Genomic DNA, 16,136 nt, shown 5'->3' with positions numbered 1-16,136 from the left:
CTCTCACTGCAATTTTAGAGTCAACATAAGCTTTGTTTTCAGCAGACTGCACTTCCGTCTCTCCTTCATTTCTTTGTGAGAAGTCTCCAGTCCCCTTTATGGCCTTACTGGGGCTTGTAATTCTTTCTAGCCATCCTTTGCTGCCTTTTTAGCCACTTTGGTTTCTGTGACCAACAGTGCAAAATGTTCTATCATCGCTCTGCAAGAGCACCAGCTCACAGCCTCTCTTGCCTTCTTTTCTTTGACTTTTGCATCCCTGGGCATCAGACACATACAATAGGCCTGGAACTCCATTCCAGTTCTTGCCACGCAGGCTGTTGTGCCTGTGGGGATGGCTCACCTGGATGAGCTTTCCAGGATGGACATTCCTGCTCCTCATCTGCTCTGGAAATCAGTCCTCAGCGAGCTGCGGGCTCTGGGTCACGCTTGTGGCGCGTTTTAGCCCAGGCCACGGTTCAATTCCCAAAGCGGGACACAAGGCGCCATGGCGGTCACAGAGGCAGCTCCTCCTCCACGCCCGGTTGCTGGAGAGGAGTATTCCACTCAACCCCATTCCCGGCGCTCCTGCTCAGTATGGCTCTTGGCTGCCTTTTGGCTGCCTTTTAGTCGCCTTTAAGCCACGGAGCGCGGCTGAGGAGCGCTGCTCTCCACGCCGCAAGACACCCGCCTGAGGCACCCTGAGGCGGGAAGGGAGGACAGCACGGTTTCTGCACGCGCGCGCAGCGTGCGTTGCCATGCCAACACAGCGGGGCGCGCGCCAGGCTCCACGGTGCCGGCCGGCAGCTGGCCCCGCCCGCGCGGCTCCCGCCGGACTACAGCTCCCAGCAGCCCCCGCGCCGCGCCGTGACTCGGCTGAGGCGACGGCGGCGCTGGGCGGGATGGAGTGAGGGGGCGAGCGGCGGAGAGAGAGCAGCCCACCGAGTCCCGACCCCCTCCCCCTTTCTCTGGCCCGGGTCTATGCGGCCCCCCAGAGACCATGGGATCCAGGATCAAGTGAGTGCCCCCCGGAGCTCTCCAGCCCCGCTCGCAGGCCCTCAGGAAAGCGGGAGGGCTCTGGAGAGCGAGAAGGGGACTTCCCCGCCCTCCGTCCAGCTCCGTGTGAGGCCGCGCGGGCGAGACCCCGGCCCAGCCTGCAGGCCTCGGGGTAGGGCGAGGAAGAGGGGGAGAAAGAAAGCGGGAAAGTGTTTCCCACCCCGCCAGGCCAGCTGGCAGGCCGGGGAGGGAGGAAGCGGCGGGGCAGAGGGCCTCACTCCCCCTCTGCCCGGGCGGGGAGTCCCCACACCCTGAGGAGGGGAGTGTCGCTTCCCGCCTTCAAAGCCCACACTGGGTTGTTGTCGCTCCCGTTCTCCCTATCTTCAGCTCCCCGTGTGGTAGCGCATAGGGCCAGGCTGTGAGGGCAGGTTGGGTGTTATCGATGCAGGCCTTGAGGAGAATTGGGGCTGCTGGAGTAGGAAAGTCTTCGTGGCCAGCACTGGTGAACTCTGTTTTGGGGTGTGGTGGGTTGAGAGAGTTCAAAGCTTTCCTGCCTAGAGTGCATTGAAGGAAAGATGGATAGTCTAGCTATGATGTCTTGAAAGTGCATTAGCAAGGGAATCTGGGGGGAGAAAAGTGATGTAAGAGACTAATGTGTTGGGCCTACAGATGCATACCCTCAATATTTTATAATTTTCGTAAAGCTGGGGGCTGATTTATTGGTAAGCCCTGTTAGTATGTTTGGTATTGTCACATTAACAATCTCAGTTCATTGACGTGGCATTCCAGGCAAATTGAGTTCCTCTGAGATAGGTAGAGGTGTAATAAAGCTATCACCAAGCAGGGAGTGCTGACATCTTTGTGCATGAAAGGTGTGATAGAGTGGAGAGATCCGGTTAGATTGTATTTTATTCAGCAGTTTCAGTAGGTGCTGTTGAGCAGTTGCTTTTCCTTCTTCAACACAGTGTTCTTCAAGATCACACAGGGCTTTAACTTTTCACCTCTTGTTTAACTCAAATATGAGGCTGTAGGAGACATAGTTTGTAGTGGCTTTAGTGTGATGACACATCTTCATGTTTGCAAGCCCACAGGCTGAGTAAACATACGTGTGTGTCTATCCAGCTAGGTGTTTTAGGAAAACGTAAGTGGATAATGAGTGCTTGTAGTGATACCACTGAGGTGATTGGTTGGTTCTGGAAAGCAACCTTCCTTCTTCAGGAGACACTGTTGGGATAACTTTTGCACTTTTCTGGTGTATGGGTTCTCAACTGTTGCTACAATAAATGAAAGAGAAGCTAGTTAAACTCTTAGCTTACATTGAACTACATGTGAAATCTAAAATGTGTTACTATTTTGACAGCAGAGCAGGCAGTGTCTGTAACTTGCACTTTCAGATCTTGGTAGTGGTCCCCATTGCTTGGGTCACTTCAAAATTATGATCTGAAATGACTTATGATGACCTTATCTTAAAGCTATTAAAAGACTGATGCTCACTTAAAATATAGTTTCTTTTGTGTACTTACTGAATCCACAAGCTGTGCTTGCCATCTTTGGGGTTTTGGTTGCTAATTTGACCTTTAATGGCTTTGCATACACCTTGCTGAATGTGAATGTAATCACTCAGATGAGACACTTTAGCTGAAAACCTTCAGGCCAGTGTCAGTGAGGAGATGTAGCAGTTAGAAGTATTTGTTACAGCCAGTGGACTTCAAGACTTTTGCTGTGCAAAGTCTTTCAGTGTGAACATGTCTTTGTCACCAGGAAAACACAGGTGATAATCCCATATAAACATTACTTTTCATTCCTCTTAGACTTTGTGAGGAAGCATTTTGACCAATGTGTGATTTAACAAGACTTTGTCTTGAGCAACAAGTAATAAATTGCCTTTTTGCACTTTGGACAGAACTTTGTGCCCATGTAGAGTAAGGACAATATTTCCAAACAATCTTGAAATGTATAAAGAATGAGTGAGCCTGTCTGAGTAAGAGGCTTTTCCGATCTGCTCTTCTGAGCTGGATGTTTAATCCAGCAAAGGTTTTCAAGTTGATAAGTAGTTCCTTCATTGGGGCAGGTGGGAGCATGAATGAGAGAACTGTTTTATGATTGGGTATGCTGAGGTATGCCCCCTTTAGTGGTGTCGCCAGTATGTGTTGCAGCCCTAGCAAAAATCCAGTAGTCAGATCTGTTGCTTCTTGCTGTTGATTGATAATTATGAGGGATATTAAATTCCTTGGCACATGATTACTTGCACACGCTGTCTGCATGAAACCTGGACATATGTGTCAGTTAGATTTTTGATGGATTTTTAGTGATGAGTCATTTGAGTGAAAGATCACTTAGAGAAAATTATCAGTAGCTGCATCAGACTGACGTGAAAGAAGTCAAGAGATTGCCAGGAATCCTGTAAACTTTTGGCTTGTGTATAGCCGCAGGTGACAAAAAGGTAAATTGAGTGTTGGATGACACTGTTGTGTTAAGCTTCGTGTTGGAGCATGTCTTACGGCACGTGCAAGGCACTCTGTGCCAGCGAGGTAATGTAAAATAGGCATGGAGCTAACCTGGCTGCTAGTGCTTCTTGGTAGCCTTCAGTACTCAAGATGTTACAAGAGAGAGAGAGAATTCTTTTTTTTTTTTTATTGTGTTAATATCAGTCTGTTCAACAGAGTTGTGTTGCATCCTGAAAAAATTTGACATGTTTCTTTCCAGAGGTAGTTGTATTTCAGTGATGATAGAAGAGATCCCTCATATTAATCTGGGAATCCTTTCAAATATTTAACATGAAGTTTGGTATATACTGAAATGTAATATTATCTACCAAGGAAATACCCCGCAGGATAACTTAAATGTATGGAAATGAATCACAGTTTGAGGTGCAGTTTCTGAATTGAATTAGCAGTTACAGCTTTCTGCTTATAATTTTTTTCTGCAAGAGTTGAGTAACTGAGTCTTGTTACGAGACAGCTAATTATCAGGCAGTGTCAGGCTCTTCTCTCATGCCTCAATTTTTAAGTAGAATGATACTTTCTGTCATAAGTGCTATTGCATTTTCCTATTTGTAGATAAAAAATACTCCTGACAGTTGAAACAGGGTTTAGATATTAGGTACTTGATACATGCAACCTCAGAGAAGGACTTCATATAATTTTATTCTGCACAAATCTCTTGCAGTTCAGTAACAACTAATAATTTAATTGTAAATGATATATATCTATATGTAAAATAGAAGTTCTAATGGATTGCTTTGGTACTAAAGCTACTTCTACATCAAAGAGATTTTAAGTAATTATACAACTCGCATTTATCACAAATGCATTCTTTTCTCATAGAACTGCTTCCTAAATTTATATTTAGAAAAAAAATCCTTCTTAAATTATCCAGTTATCAAATACATGGGCTCCTATGTGTTTTTGTATACATTTTGTACATATAGTTTTTAATTGCATCTGTATGTTCACTTGATGACTGACCATGGGTCTTTAAGTGATTATTATGAGGAAAGAAAACTTTGTGTGTTTAAGGGTATAATGCTGTGGATGATTTCTGTGGGTTGAGGTCTTAATACAATGCACAGATGCTATTAGATGCAGGTTAGTTTAATAGTCAACAAAATGGACTGCAAAATATACATATTCTTATGCATGTTTATGCTATATTTGCGAACTGTATGAAGTCTCATAGTGACTTGTTGCCTTAATTCCACTGCGAAGTTATAAAATACACAGAATTCAACAATGACTTCATTCTCATGCTGAGGTGTTGGCTTCTTGAATGCAGCCTTTAATACTAAGTTTCTGACTTGGCAAAGTTACTTTAATTTCACTGTTCATGGAAATAAGTGGATGTTTGTCATGGAATATTAAAATACAAAATATGGTGTCTTTTTGTCTGAAGTTTTTGGTATATAGTATGTGCTCTTGCCAGCTGTTATGGAGTGTTTTCACTAAAAAATTTGAACACAGACTAACATAGAACTAAAAAGGTGTTTGTTATTTTATCCATTAGCTGTAAGAAGATTATAAAATTTATAAACTTTTAATTAAGGAAACAGGGTGCTAAAAATAAAAACATGAACAAGGAGGGTAAGATACGGCTGCACAGCAATATACGTGTAAGGAAAAGCGCATTTCTGGTGTTACATGGATATCATTTCATCCTCATCCTGTACCGTGATTGTACGAATGTAGCTGAGAATCTCAGTATTCAAAGCAGAATATATGCAGCAACTCTTAAGTATCACAGACAGAATTATACAAGTTTGTTTCATAATTCAAACTAATAGTTGATTTGTTGATTTTGGATTTGTCAGAACCTATGAGTACAGTTATCTGAAAAATGGATATTTAAGTCAGCTGGGAACTGGTGGCAAATTAAATTAATGTTCATTGAATTGTGAACCGTTGTTGCTCCTGAGAGATGCTCTGTAAAACTGCAGAGCATGATCCTGTGCTACTGAAACCAACAGTAGCTTTTCTCTCGGTTTAAATAGGTGTGGAGTTTGGCTTAGAGCCACTTGAGTTATACTAAATGGGCCTGTGGCATGGTTAGAAATGTTTTATTTAATCCCTTTTGTTGTTAAAGTAGGATTAAAAATAATAGAAATTCTCTGAAGAGTAGACGGAAGTCCTTGATGTTTTTATGTGTTTGGTTTGAGGTGCTGGGTAAGATGAGTTTTATTTTTTAAATGATTATTCAAGTAGGAATTCTAGCATGTGTGTATATATATATATATGGGATTTATCATAATTTTCATCCTTAGCTGTAAGGAGGCTAACAAAATTCACAAGTTAATTATACCTCAACCATTTTCTAATGTTAGATAGTTTACATTAACACCTAGGAGACAATATTATCACTGTACAAGCAGCCATAAATTTAGAGCAGCAATTATGCAATTTTCATTCGTGGTTTTAACCAGAAAGTCTAAGAATAAAATGTCACATGTTAAGACTTACAAAATCCTTATTTCAGTAACTAAAAAATTACCGCCCAATGTGTGATTCTCTTTAATCTCATAAAAAATTTTGGAGTAGCTAAAATTGTTAGAGTCAGCAATTTGACTCAAAATATGCATGCATATATAATCACCTGCTGCCTTTACACACTCCTTATGAAATGTAATTCCAGAGCTTCACTTCTGCAGTTATATTAGTAAAAACTGGAACTGTACACTAAATGTTTTGTTGTTGTTTTCAAATCTCAAACTCATTAAGTTTTAGCTTTATCATTAGCTTTTAACTTTTATTATTGATGTATTTATAACTCTGGAGCAGAATAAGTCTCCTTTCTTCACCTTCAGTTGCATTTTGTAGCTGAATTTGGTATCATTTTTGACTATCATACCTGTTTCCTTATTTCATATGCATGTGGAAGCTTTCTGGATTTAAGATTCTGGAGTCTCATGATGTGAAACCTTGTGCATTTGCAATGTTCTTCAGCATGGCCTTTTTTGACAAAGAGGTAGAAATATTTTGACAGGTATTAAAGGGTGGAGTTGTCTTCACCCTAAATACAGTGACTGAAGTTTTCCAGTAATGTATGCATAAAATGACTGCATCCTCCTGACTGCAGCTTCCTTTTTTCTCCTCTGTCTTAAGCAAATAGGTGTCATGACACTGAACTCAAGGGTCACAGTAATGAAAATGTGAATCTGTGTTGTTTGTCCTGTGTTGGACAATTCGACTGTTTTCAGTTTGGTTAAGAGAAGAGAGCATTCAGGATTTCTTTGTCTTTTAAATTCCTGTATTTAGGACATAAGTGATTTATTTTCTTATGTGAAAGTGAAGGTGAAATAAAAAGAACTTGCTTTTGCAAGTTGGTCATGTAATCAAAATTACTGTTGTGGCTAAGAGCTGAAATAAGTGTTGTTTTTTTGTCTTAGTAGCATTCTGAAATGTGATATAAAAGGCATGGGTTTACTTTTCTGGCAAAGCTCTGAACCATAGGCCTGTGTTCTTTTAGTATCTAGAAATGCACAACAATGACTTAAAGGTTGTGTGTTCTTGATTTCTGATGTTCTTATCTGTCTTTCTCTGTGGAAGTTTGTTAGACACCCTGTTCATACCAACTCATCTGAGTTGTCAGTCGTACCTTGTTACAGACTAGTAAGGCAGAAAGATCTGATGTGAAATCATCACAGACAGTAGGTCGAGAAATCTAGTTTATTGTGACATATGCATTATTAGAACCCTTTTTGACTGTGTAGTTGAAAGTACACTTGGGAAAAAAAAATGTGCTAAACACTGGGGTTTTTTTTTCCTTTCAGACAAAATCCAGACACTACCTTTGAAGTGTATGCAGAAGTCACCTACTCAGGAATCAGTTGCGTTGGGAAAGGTATTGTTTTGCGCTGTAATTCTACCTATTTATTGGCTAAAACTATTCTTAAGAACCATGGACTTTGAGATAATGAGTATATTTAATACTGTGTTGTTCTAGCTTTTAAAGATCCCTTAATCACTGGTTCTGTGGCATCTTTTACAGTTAGGACTAATAAGGAGAAGTTCTTGTCTCCGTCCCTGGTTGTGGGCAGTTTTCTTTGGCTGTTTTGCCTTTTTTATTTGTCTTTTAAAATAGAAATAACTCTTGGTTCATTAAGTTGAAAAAATAAATGTATTTCAGACTTGTATTTGCTGCTCATATGAGGAATGGGTAGTTTTAAAACAAAAAATACTCTCAAATTTCTTGTGCGGAATTTATATTTACTTCCTCTTTCTTACTTGCTACAGAAGTACTTTTATCTGTTCCCAGGATTCTTCCCTTGATAAAATGCTTTATCTAGAAATAAGGCATGAATACAGCATATGATTTGGTTATCTAGTTTTACCAGACATTGTTATTAATCCATAATTATGCAAGTATTTTTTTGAATATTATTTCTGGCAAGTTTTCCCATGTTTGTGCTAGAGAAGTATCATAACTGCTGAAATCAACCTGTAAATATACCTTTGAATTTTTGATGGTGCTTCTTTCTAAATCTGAGAATTTGGTCAAATAAGCAGGAAAACCAAAGGCTGAAACTTGTAATCCCAGAATTTAGTTTAAGATGCTGGTTTGTGAGATCAGTCTCTAGAATGTTATGAAAAGGGGTGGAGTAAAAATTAAATCATGATGATGAGTCAACATATACTGAAGTAATATTTCTTTTATGAAGTTATCATGTGTATATTATATATGTATATCCAGTAGAAAGGATTTTTGTATTTTCTCGACTGGAAAGCCACTTACCTCCTTTTATATCTGTATTTGTTACAATCAGCAAAAGTGAAATAGCTGCTACTCTTTCCTTTACTGCCAAGGCCTCCATAGGAGTTGTAACTGGAATACAGTTTTGCCTTCTCCTACTGCTGTATGCCATGAAGACTATTTGATGTAACTGCGGGAGCCCTTTTAATAACTAGTCTTTGTTTCTGCACATCTGACCTGGATTCTAGTGCCAGAAAATCCGAACAAATTTGACCATAAACATTACATTGTACAGTACTAGTGTCTGGGTATAATCTTCTCTTTGAAGTTTGTTTGCATCCCCCTGGAGGGATTAATTCCCTGCTGTGGGAAGGTGGGTTAAAAAGCACGGAAACTACTTTACAGGTTTTTAATTGGAAAATTTAGTATACATTTTGTTCTATAAACCAACTGATTTTGTGGGAGTTTCACTTGTTTGTGATTTTAGGTTTGTTGTATGCACTTGTAGGTGCAAAATCTTAAGAAAATGTTTTTAGTGAGTAAAAAAATGTTCTAGTAATTGGTTTTACAACTCATATTCTGAAGTTATTGATTCTCCCTGAATAATTTTTTAAAAGATTTTTCCCAACCAATTGTTATGTATTTAGGAACCACCCTTTATTCTCAGATTTGGGTATCCCCAGAAATTCTTTCATATTCTAAATGAAAGCTGTGGTTTGGTTCTCCTCAGTGTCAGCTGTCTTTAACAGCCATTCGGTATCCTGGGCAAAGGACCATTCTAGAAATACAAACCTAGAGACCTCAATGTGGTCTTTTCTAATTCTTGGTAGAAAACCAAGAGTATATATCAACTTTTGGGTTGGTTTTTTTTGCAGTCAGTGAATGTATGTTATATGGCAAGCAGCAGTTACTATTAAGAAAAGCAAAATTTATAAAAGGTGTATTAAGGAGAAGATTATCAGGCAGGTTTAAAAACCCCCTATTTCTTCTCATGTAATGGATCCCAAAATTAATCAAGACAACTGGTTTTGAAGTTTGTGTGCTGTTGATAACTTACAATGCTCTTAATTCTTGTATCAGTCTTCTGGCATGGTTTTGAGGAGAATGAATTGCTCCAAAGCTGTGACAGCCCTAGCGTGGGAGATTGTGTGGTTTGTGGGATGGTAAAACATGCCTCTTGTATTCAGGAGTTTGTGTAGCTGTGGTTGTTAAACCCCAGCTGGCAGCTGAGCACCATGCAGCCGCTCACTCCTCCCTGCTGGGATGGGGGAAGAATCAGAAGAGTGAAAGTATGAAAGTAGCAAAGGATGCTTTCCATGCATCTGTTAAATATCAACTGAAATTAACATCTTTAGTTCACTTCATGTTGCTGTAATGGGAGATACTGACTTGTGTTATTTACTATTTATAATTGTACGTTCAAGTAGTTTTATTGCTCCTGTAATTGTTAATAATCTTGGCCTATGTGTTTATTCGGTTAATTACTTTTGAAATTAATGAAAGCAGCATTATCCATTGACTATCATATAGAATCATAGAATCATTTAGCTTGGAAAACTGTAAGATCATTGAGTCCAACTGCTAACCCAGCACTGCTGAGTCCACCTCTAAACCATGTCGCTAAGTACCATATTCACGTGTCTTTTAAACACCTTCAGGGATGGTGACTCCACCACTTCCCTGAATAGCCTGTTCCAATGCTTGATATAGAAGGTTCCCTCTTGCTTACCAAGATAGTGGACTGCAGAAGGTAAAAATCTGTTCTGGGCTTCAAGAAAGACTTCAGTAAACTGGAACAAGTTCAATGGAGGGCCACCAAGATGGTGAGTGAGCTAGAGCACTTGCACTGTGAGGAGAGGTTCAGAATGCTGGGCTTGTTTAACCTGGAGAAGACTTCAGGAATCTGAAGAGCAGCCTTCCATACCTAGGAGGAATTCATCAAGGTTATATATCCAGGCTCCTCACAGTGGTGTGTGGCAGGACAAGAGGCAATAACATAGATTGAATCAAGATGCGTTTGAATTGAGTATCAGAAATGTGTTCATCATGAGGACAGACAAGAATTGGACCATGTCACTCACAGAGTTTGTGCGATTTCCATCCTTGAAGGTTTTCAAGACCCAGCAGGATCACAGCCTGAACAGCCTGGTCTGACCTTATGCCTGGCCCTTCCTTGAGCAGAAGGTTGGACTAGAGACCTCCCAGAGATTCCTTCCAGCCTGAATTATCTGATGATCGTAAGATCTGATTCCTAGAAACAAAAGCTTCAGGAACATCTGGAGGATGTTTTGTGTTCTTAATAAGGTATGAAGAGAAAAACTTCAGTGAAACCAAAGAAGTTGAAAAAGCAAACATTGTTTTATTCCAGTCCAGGCAGAACTCTTCCAAACCACAATGAAATGTGTGAACTGTGGAGGGAAATGATCCCTGGATCAGCCCAGCTGTGGTCTCTCTGTCCTTTCCCCTCTGGATTGTTTAGAAATAATGATCATCTGTGCACAGCATTGGTGATTTGTGTATTTCTGGCACACAAAGTCTTTGATACATTATACAATTCCAGCATTCAGTTGTATCTAAAAGCTGTGGTTTCTGCTTTTTCTGTGTTCTGTTCATAGACCTTTGGGGACTTACGGATTTCTTTTCTTTTTTTTTTTTTGTACTGAGTCACTTTACATTAATGTGTATTTTTGTTTTGAAAACTGTGAAGCAAGATATCTGCAACTGTGACCAGCAGCATTAAGATGAGCATTTGTTATTAAGAAGATATTTCCTTGAGGAAAAAGACCATTGCCAAACCAGTTTTTTCACGTTATGATTATGATTTCCATGGAAGCTGGGAATTCCCCTTAGCTAACTGAATCTAAATTAGTGGTGTGGTTTGTTTGTGATTTTTTTCCTTTAAAAGAATATTTGAGTTCCTAAAATTGAATAAAAATGCAAAACTGCTTTCTTCAGTTTGTTCACACTTTTTTTGGGGGGGAGCTGTCTGGAATTCAGAATTTCTTCACTTAGTATTTCAGTGATGCTTTCATTCATGTTCTAATTTTCAGTTTCATCAAATAGCACTGTTCTCTTGTCCATATCCTCTTATAATAAGATGTTGATGTGTTCTTACCAAACATCTAGGGCAGCAAAACTGAATAGAAAAAATGGAGTCTGCATCTTTACAGTGACAGTACGTGGAACTTATCTAGTGAGAAATCTGTGGTGTGTGTGTCAAGTCTAAGTATGTCAAGCATAGAAACTTTGCAAGCCCAGTGCTTTTCACCAGCTCCCACATACTTTGAGAAAGAGAGGAAAAAATAGTCATGGTTTTATTTTTAAAATGGGATATTATTGTAGGGAAAATATTGACTAAAACTTAAGAGTGTTCTCTGATTCTTTCAGGTGAGTGCTGGGTAATGACTGTGACTCAGAGGAAAAGGTGCATTTCCAAGGTTAATGCATAAACCTGTCTAATAGGCTGACTGAGGCTAAATAGTTTTAACAGGTGCCTGTTGTGCAGTGGTATAACTGGATGAAGTAAGTTGCTAATACTGTACACATGGGCATGACTAAGTTAACTCTTAGAGTATGGCTGTTTCAGCTTTGGCTTTCAACCACTCCAAGGATTACTAAGACAGATTCCAATTCACGTATAGGGCTTTAATGTTCTATAGCCTATGTGGTGGGTTTGTGTCTTTGCTGTTACACCTTTTAGTGCTGTGTAGTTCTTGCAGTAGAAGAAGTTCTAGCTTTCCTTGTCACTTTGATACAAGGAGGCCATCTGCCAGTCCAGGTGTACTGCTTTTAAAAAACCACAGCCAAACAAAAAACTTTAGAGATTTTAGAGGTTTCACTGATAGAACTTAACCTTCAGGAATTTCATAGAATAGAGCCTCAAAAATCGCAGATAGAGGGGAATAATAATATAGTTTATTGCCCAGAAGATACCAGTCGTATAGTCTGGACATAATCTATAGTTGCATTAGTTTTGCCTTTCTGCTGTGATGCTTAAGTAGCTTCATGTAAAGGAGAGGAAAATCCATTTTATGAGATTGTCCTTCTAATGGAGGGCTTGGGTATTTATCATGGCATCTCATGGTAGTAAAACTTCACAGAAATTGAGGCACTGAATTACAAAGAACTTTTACTGTTTCTTGTACAAGTTAAAATTGCTTAAGTTAGCTTAAGCACTTATAGGAATTCAGTTCAACACTACTGACATGCTGTATGCTTGCAAAGTGGAGTGCATTGGAACTGCATTTCCTTTTTTAAACCTCAGCTGAAAGATTTTGGTTTTTTGAGATGCAGAAATAGAAATAATCTCCTTGCAATTTTAGTTTAAATACCTATATAAAGGAAACGAAAGCATACTATTTAACAAATATTGCTTTTAACTTTCAAAACACTTTATGATCTTAACACTGCTGCAGATCATTTATCAGAAGTATGATGTGATCAATTCAAGGATCTTGCTGGACCTGAGCCAAAGATCCTCTCTTGTTAGATGGGCCTGCAAGGAAAATTGTAGTCTGTCAAACTGTTCATGTAGAAAAAGAGAATTTGTTAGTCTAAAGTAACCGATCAAAATAGACTCTGAAGTATGAACATTTGAAAGTAAATGCTCACGGAGTAAGACACCCCCTTACACCCTTGTCTGGGAGGACGTAGCATGCTTTTGTATAGGGCTTTTGTGTTCTCGCCAAAGCAGACAGTATAGAAGTATGTCAAATCTGTAGCTTTACCATGTAGTGTGCCAAAAGGCCTTTCTCTCCAAGGACCTCATCTTTCATCTTTTTGTGAGTGTAGCATAAATTCTTGCTGTGTGTTCAAGGAAAAAGCTAAAATGGTTTAGCACTGCTAAAGGATTTCTTTCTTTTTTTTTTTTTTTTTTAAAACCCATGGTAAGTTAGAAGCCTAAATGCAATAGCATGGACAAAGTGTAAGTGTATTAGAGTTTAACAAATGTTCGCTGGATTAGGAAAGGAAATGTGGTTTATACCACTTCTTTTATGACACAATTTAAAAGGTCTTGCTGTAAGACTCACCATGTGCTTCTTTCTTTTCTGGAAAACATACCACTAAGTTGAAAAGGGAGATGAATCTTAGAAGGAAACTATTAACTCTGAGGTAGTTTATCATTGTTTGAGAGAAAGGAAGAGATTTGCATTTGAATTGGCTCTGAGAGTAGCATGTACTACTAATCTTGTTCCTACTAGAAGCCTGTGAGTAGTTTAAGTACTTCCTTCTTTACTTTTCATGTTCTAGTCTTGTGTTGTAATAGCTCTTCCCCTTTCTCCCCCCTTCCAAGTACATCACAAATGTTATAACTTAAACTAATCGAAGCCCTTAACTCTACTGGAGAAGTCATGATGTGCCCTAAAATTATTCTACAGTTGTCACTGTGGTTTCAGTGATAGGACTTCGACAGATAGAGAGAGCTAGTGAGTGTCTGTCTCTGCAGAACAGACACGCTGCTATTCCTTAGCATTACCTTTTTGTCATAGGTTGTAATTTTCAATAATAGAGCAGCACCTCCCATACACATGAAATATTTTCTTGAGCAAAAGCAAAGGTACTGGAGTAGGATTAAGTTCTGCGTTGGTTATTCAGAAGTATCACAGTATGTTAGAGATTGGAAGGGACCTCAAAAGATCATCCAGTCCAATCCCCCTGCCGGAGCAGGAATACCTGTAAATCTTTCCTGTGCACCTCTCAGAGTAAGCTTTATTATTTTATGGGGGAAACATTTTCTTGGTTGAAGTTTGCTGTTCTGTATTGAGAAATAGATAACATACTGAAGATTTAGGAATAACAAAGGAAGTGCAAAACTCAGGTCTGTTTCCATTAAATAGTTTTCTGTTGAACATGTGCTGTAATTGAGGTATGTCAAGTTTTCCTGTCCCATCTTTACAGTATTATGTTGCTCCAATGAACTTCATATAGCAGGAGTGAAAAAGTAACCAAATCTAAGTGGATAGGCAGTATTTAGGAATTCTAATTCTCCTAAGCTGCTGCTTTGTTTTTCTGTTTCCATTTGATTGCTTTTCTTCTACGTACAAACAAGATGGAAGATTTTCACAAAGAACTTACTGGGACTGCAGTGCCCAAATCAAGGAAGTAGAGTGGGCTGAACTGTGTCCTTTGAAGGCAGTTCAGTTTGGCTTTTACAGTATAAATGAAACCTATAAATCAGTTTGAAGAGAAACACTTTATGAAAAGGTACTAGAATTTGTCATGTTGCAGGTGATCACAAATTTTATCTAACACATTTTCAGGTGTGTTATTAGCTTATGATACTGGATTTAATAAACCCCCCAAATGTTAGTATCAAGTATAATTGAATGTTCTTCCATTTCTGCAAGTTATTTTGTGGGAAGAGATCTGTTTGTCCTTTTTGCTTCGTGCTTTAACTACTTCTGTCTAGAGTCTTTTCTATTTCACAAGTATTTACTAATCTGCACTATATTGCTACTGCTGGCACTGTTTAACTAGACAGAAAAATTCAGCACAGAAAGTCTCACTCACAAGACTTTAAACTCTTTTGTTGATTTATATTTTTTAAAGGAGCTTGACATCTTCATCAAGTTCACAGTGGGCCTGCTTTGTTTGCTTTCTCTTGAATGCTTGATAAGATTTTTTCTTCTATTGTTTTGTGCAGCAAGGACAGAACTTGCCATGGCTGAGGTGGTTTTTTTGTAAATCCACAATATGGTCATTGTCTGCTGCTGAATAATTGTGACTGCTTTTTGTACAACCAGAACTAAGGCTTTGGCTGTGAACAGATTCCTTCTTAGTGTGAAAAGAGACTAATCCATGTAAATACAGCCCCAAAATAAAGCTTTACAGAAAAAGGGAAAGGCTGCTAAGCAGGAGGGCAGAGGTCAGCAATTTAACCTTTAACCTAACAAATAAGAAGCATGAAAGTTCCCGAATTGGTTTACAAAGGCAAGCTCCTGTGATCTGTCAGTTTTTCTTTTCATGATAGAGTTGGGTGAGAAAACTGACTGACAGCTAGTGCCTTTTTAACTGCAGGTTGAAATTAACTGCTAAACTGAAACTTTTTTAGGGTGCTTTTTTAGTGGTTTTAACCAATTACTTTCATTCACCAGCTGTACTTAAAATTTTCCTTGAATTTACAGAGGAGTTTGAGTGGTGGCTCTTTTAAAGAGTTCTTGAGAGACTGAACTTAGATACCAAATACTGAAACATCTAATATTTCAGCATTTGAAGCATTTAAGAATTTGATGAAGCACTTGTTGCGATTAACTCTCCGTTAATGTGCTCATTTAAGAGTAGGGCTGTTATTCCAAGAACTGCAAAGAGATTGTACTTTGAATAGAGTCAGAAAGTTATTAAAGGGTGTGTGTGTGTGACTGACTTTATTTAACTTTAAATTTATTTAACTTTAGCTCATTCTCAGTCACAAGAATTTCCAAGGTGGTTTGTTTTGATTGTCTTTATTTAATCACAACAGGTAATTTCATTAATGAGTGTTAACTTTTGCTTACAGCTTAATGCATCTGCAATCAGCTGTTAATCGAGAGAGAGACATTTCTGTAAAGAACTTTTAATTAGAGTGTCATTCAGATGACAAAGAAACAAAGTAGTAATGACTTTAAAGTAGACTCCTGTAGGTTAAGAACAGTGGTTTTGGGGAGTTTTGTAAGCACTCTTCTAGAAATGACTGGCAGTTGGTCCATCCACAGTTGTACTGATACTCCCTATTAGTGTTTCCAATAGAAATATTGGAGTTTAGAAATTGTGTCTGTGTTCAGGCTGTTAACATGCAGGTTGGTAGTTCTACCTAGAGCACTACTTTAAGTTTGATGTGCAAGCAAAGCAAATTTGGTAAAGCAAAAGATGACCTAGATCTATTTTTATTACTGGTTCTTTTTGTAGTAGTAGTTCCTTGCAAGAAGAGAATGTAAACTCTAATTCAAAAAGAGACCTATCAGAATGCCCGAGGCAGTATTGGTCTGCTTCTCTTTGGTGTGGTA

General features: G+C 38.9%; 1 protein-coding gene across 6 annotated transcripts in view; it reads left to right on the top strand.

The window, feature by feature from the left end:
* The first annotated feature begins 858 nt into the window (after nt 1-858).
* The window catches only part of DENND1A (DENN domain containing 1A), a 190,603-nt gene continuing 175,325 nt past the window's right edge, over nt 859-16,136 (top strand). For 4 of the 6 annotated variants that reach the window (XM_080630893.1, XM_080630892.1, XM_080630890.1 and 1 more), the window contains exons 1-2: nt 859-993; nt 7,235-7,305. In XM_080630893.1, coding sequence (XP_080487019.1) covers nt 7,264-7,305 — 42 coding nt within the window. In that variant the 5' untranslated portion in view covers nt 859-993; nt 7,235-7,263. The remainder of the gene's footprint in view (nt 994-7,234; nt 7,306-16,136) is intronic. The other 2 variants (XM_080630891.1, XM_080630889.1) reach the window with 1 other exon arrangement.

Source organism: Psittacula echo (assembly GCF_963264785.1).
Source record: "Psittacula echo genome assembly, chromosome: 16".
Taxonomy (NCBI): domain Eukaryota; kingdom Metazoa; phylum Chordata; class Aves; order Psittaciformes; family Psittacidae; genus Psittacula; species Psittacula echo.
This window is presented reverse-complemented; position numbering and strand designations above follow the sequence as displayed.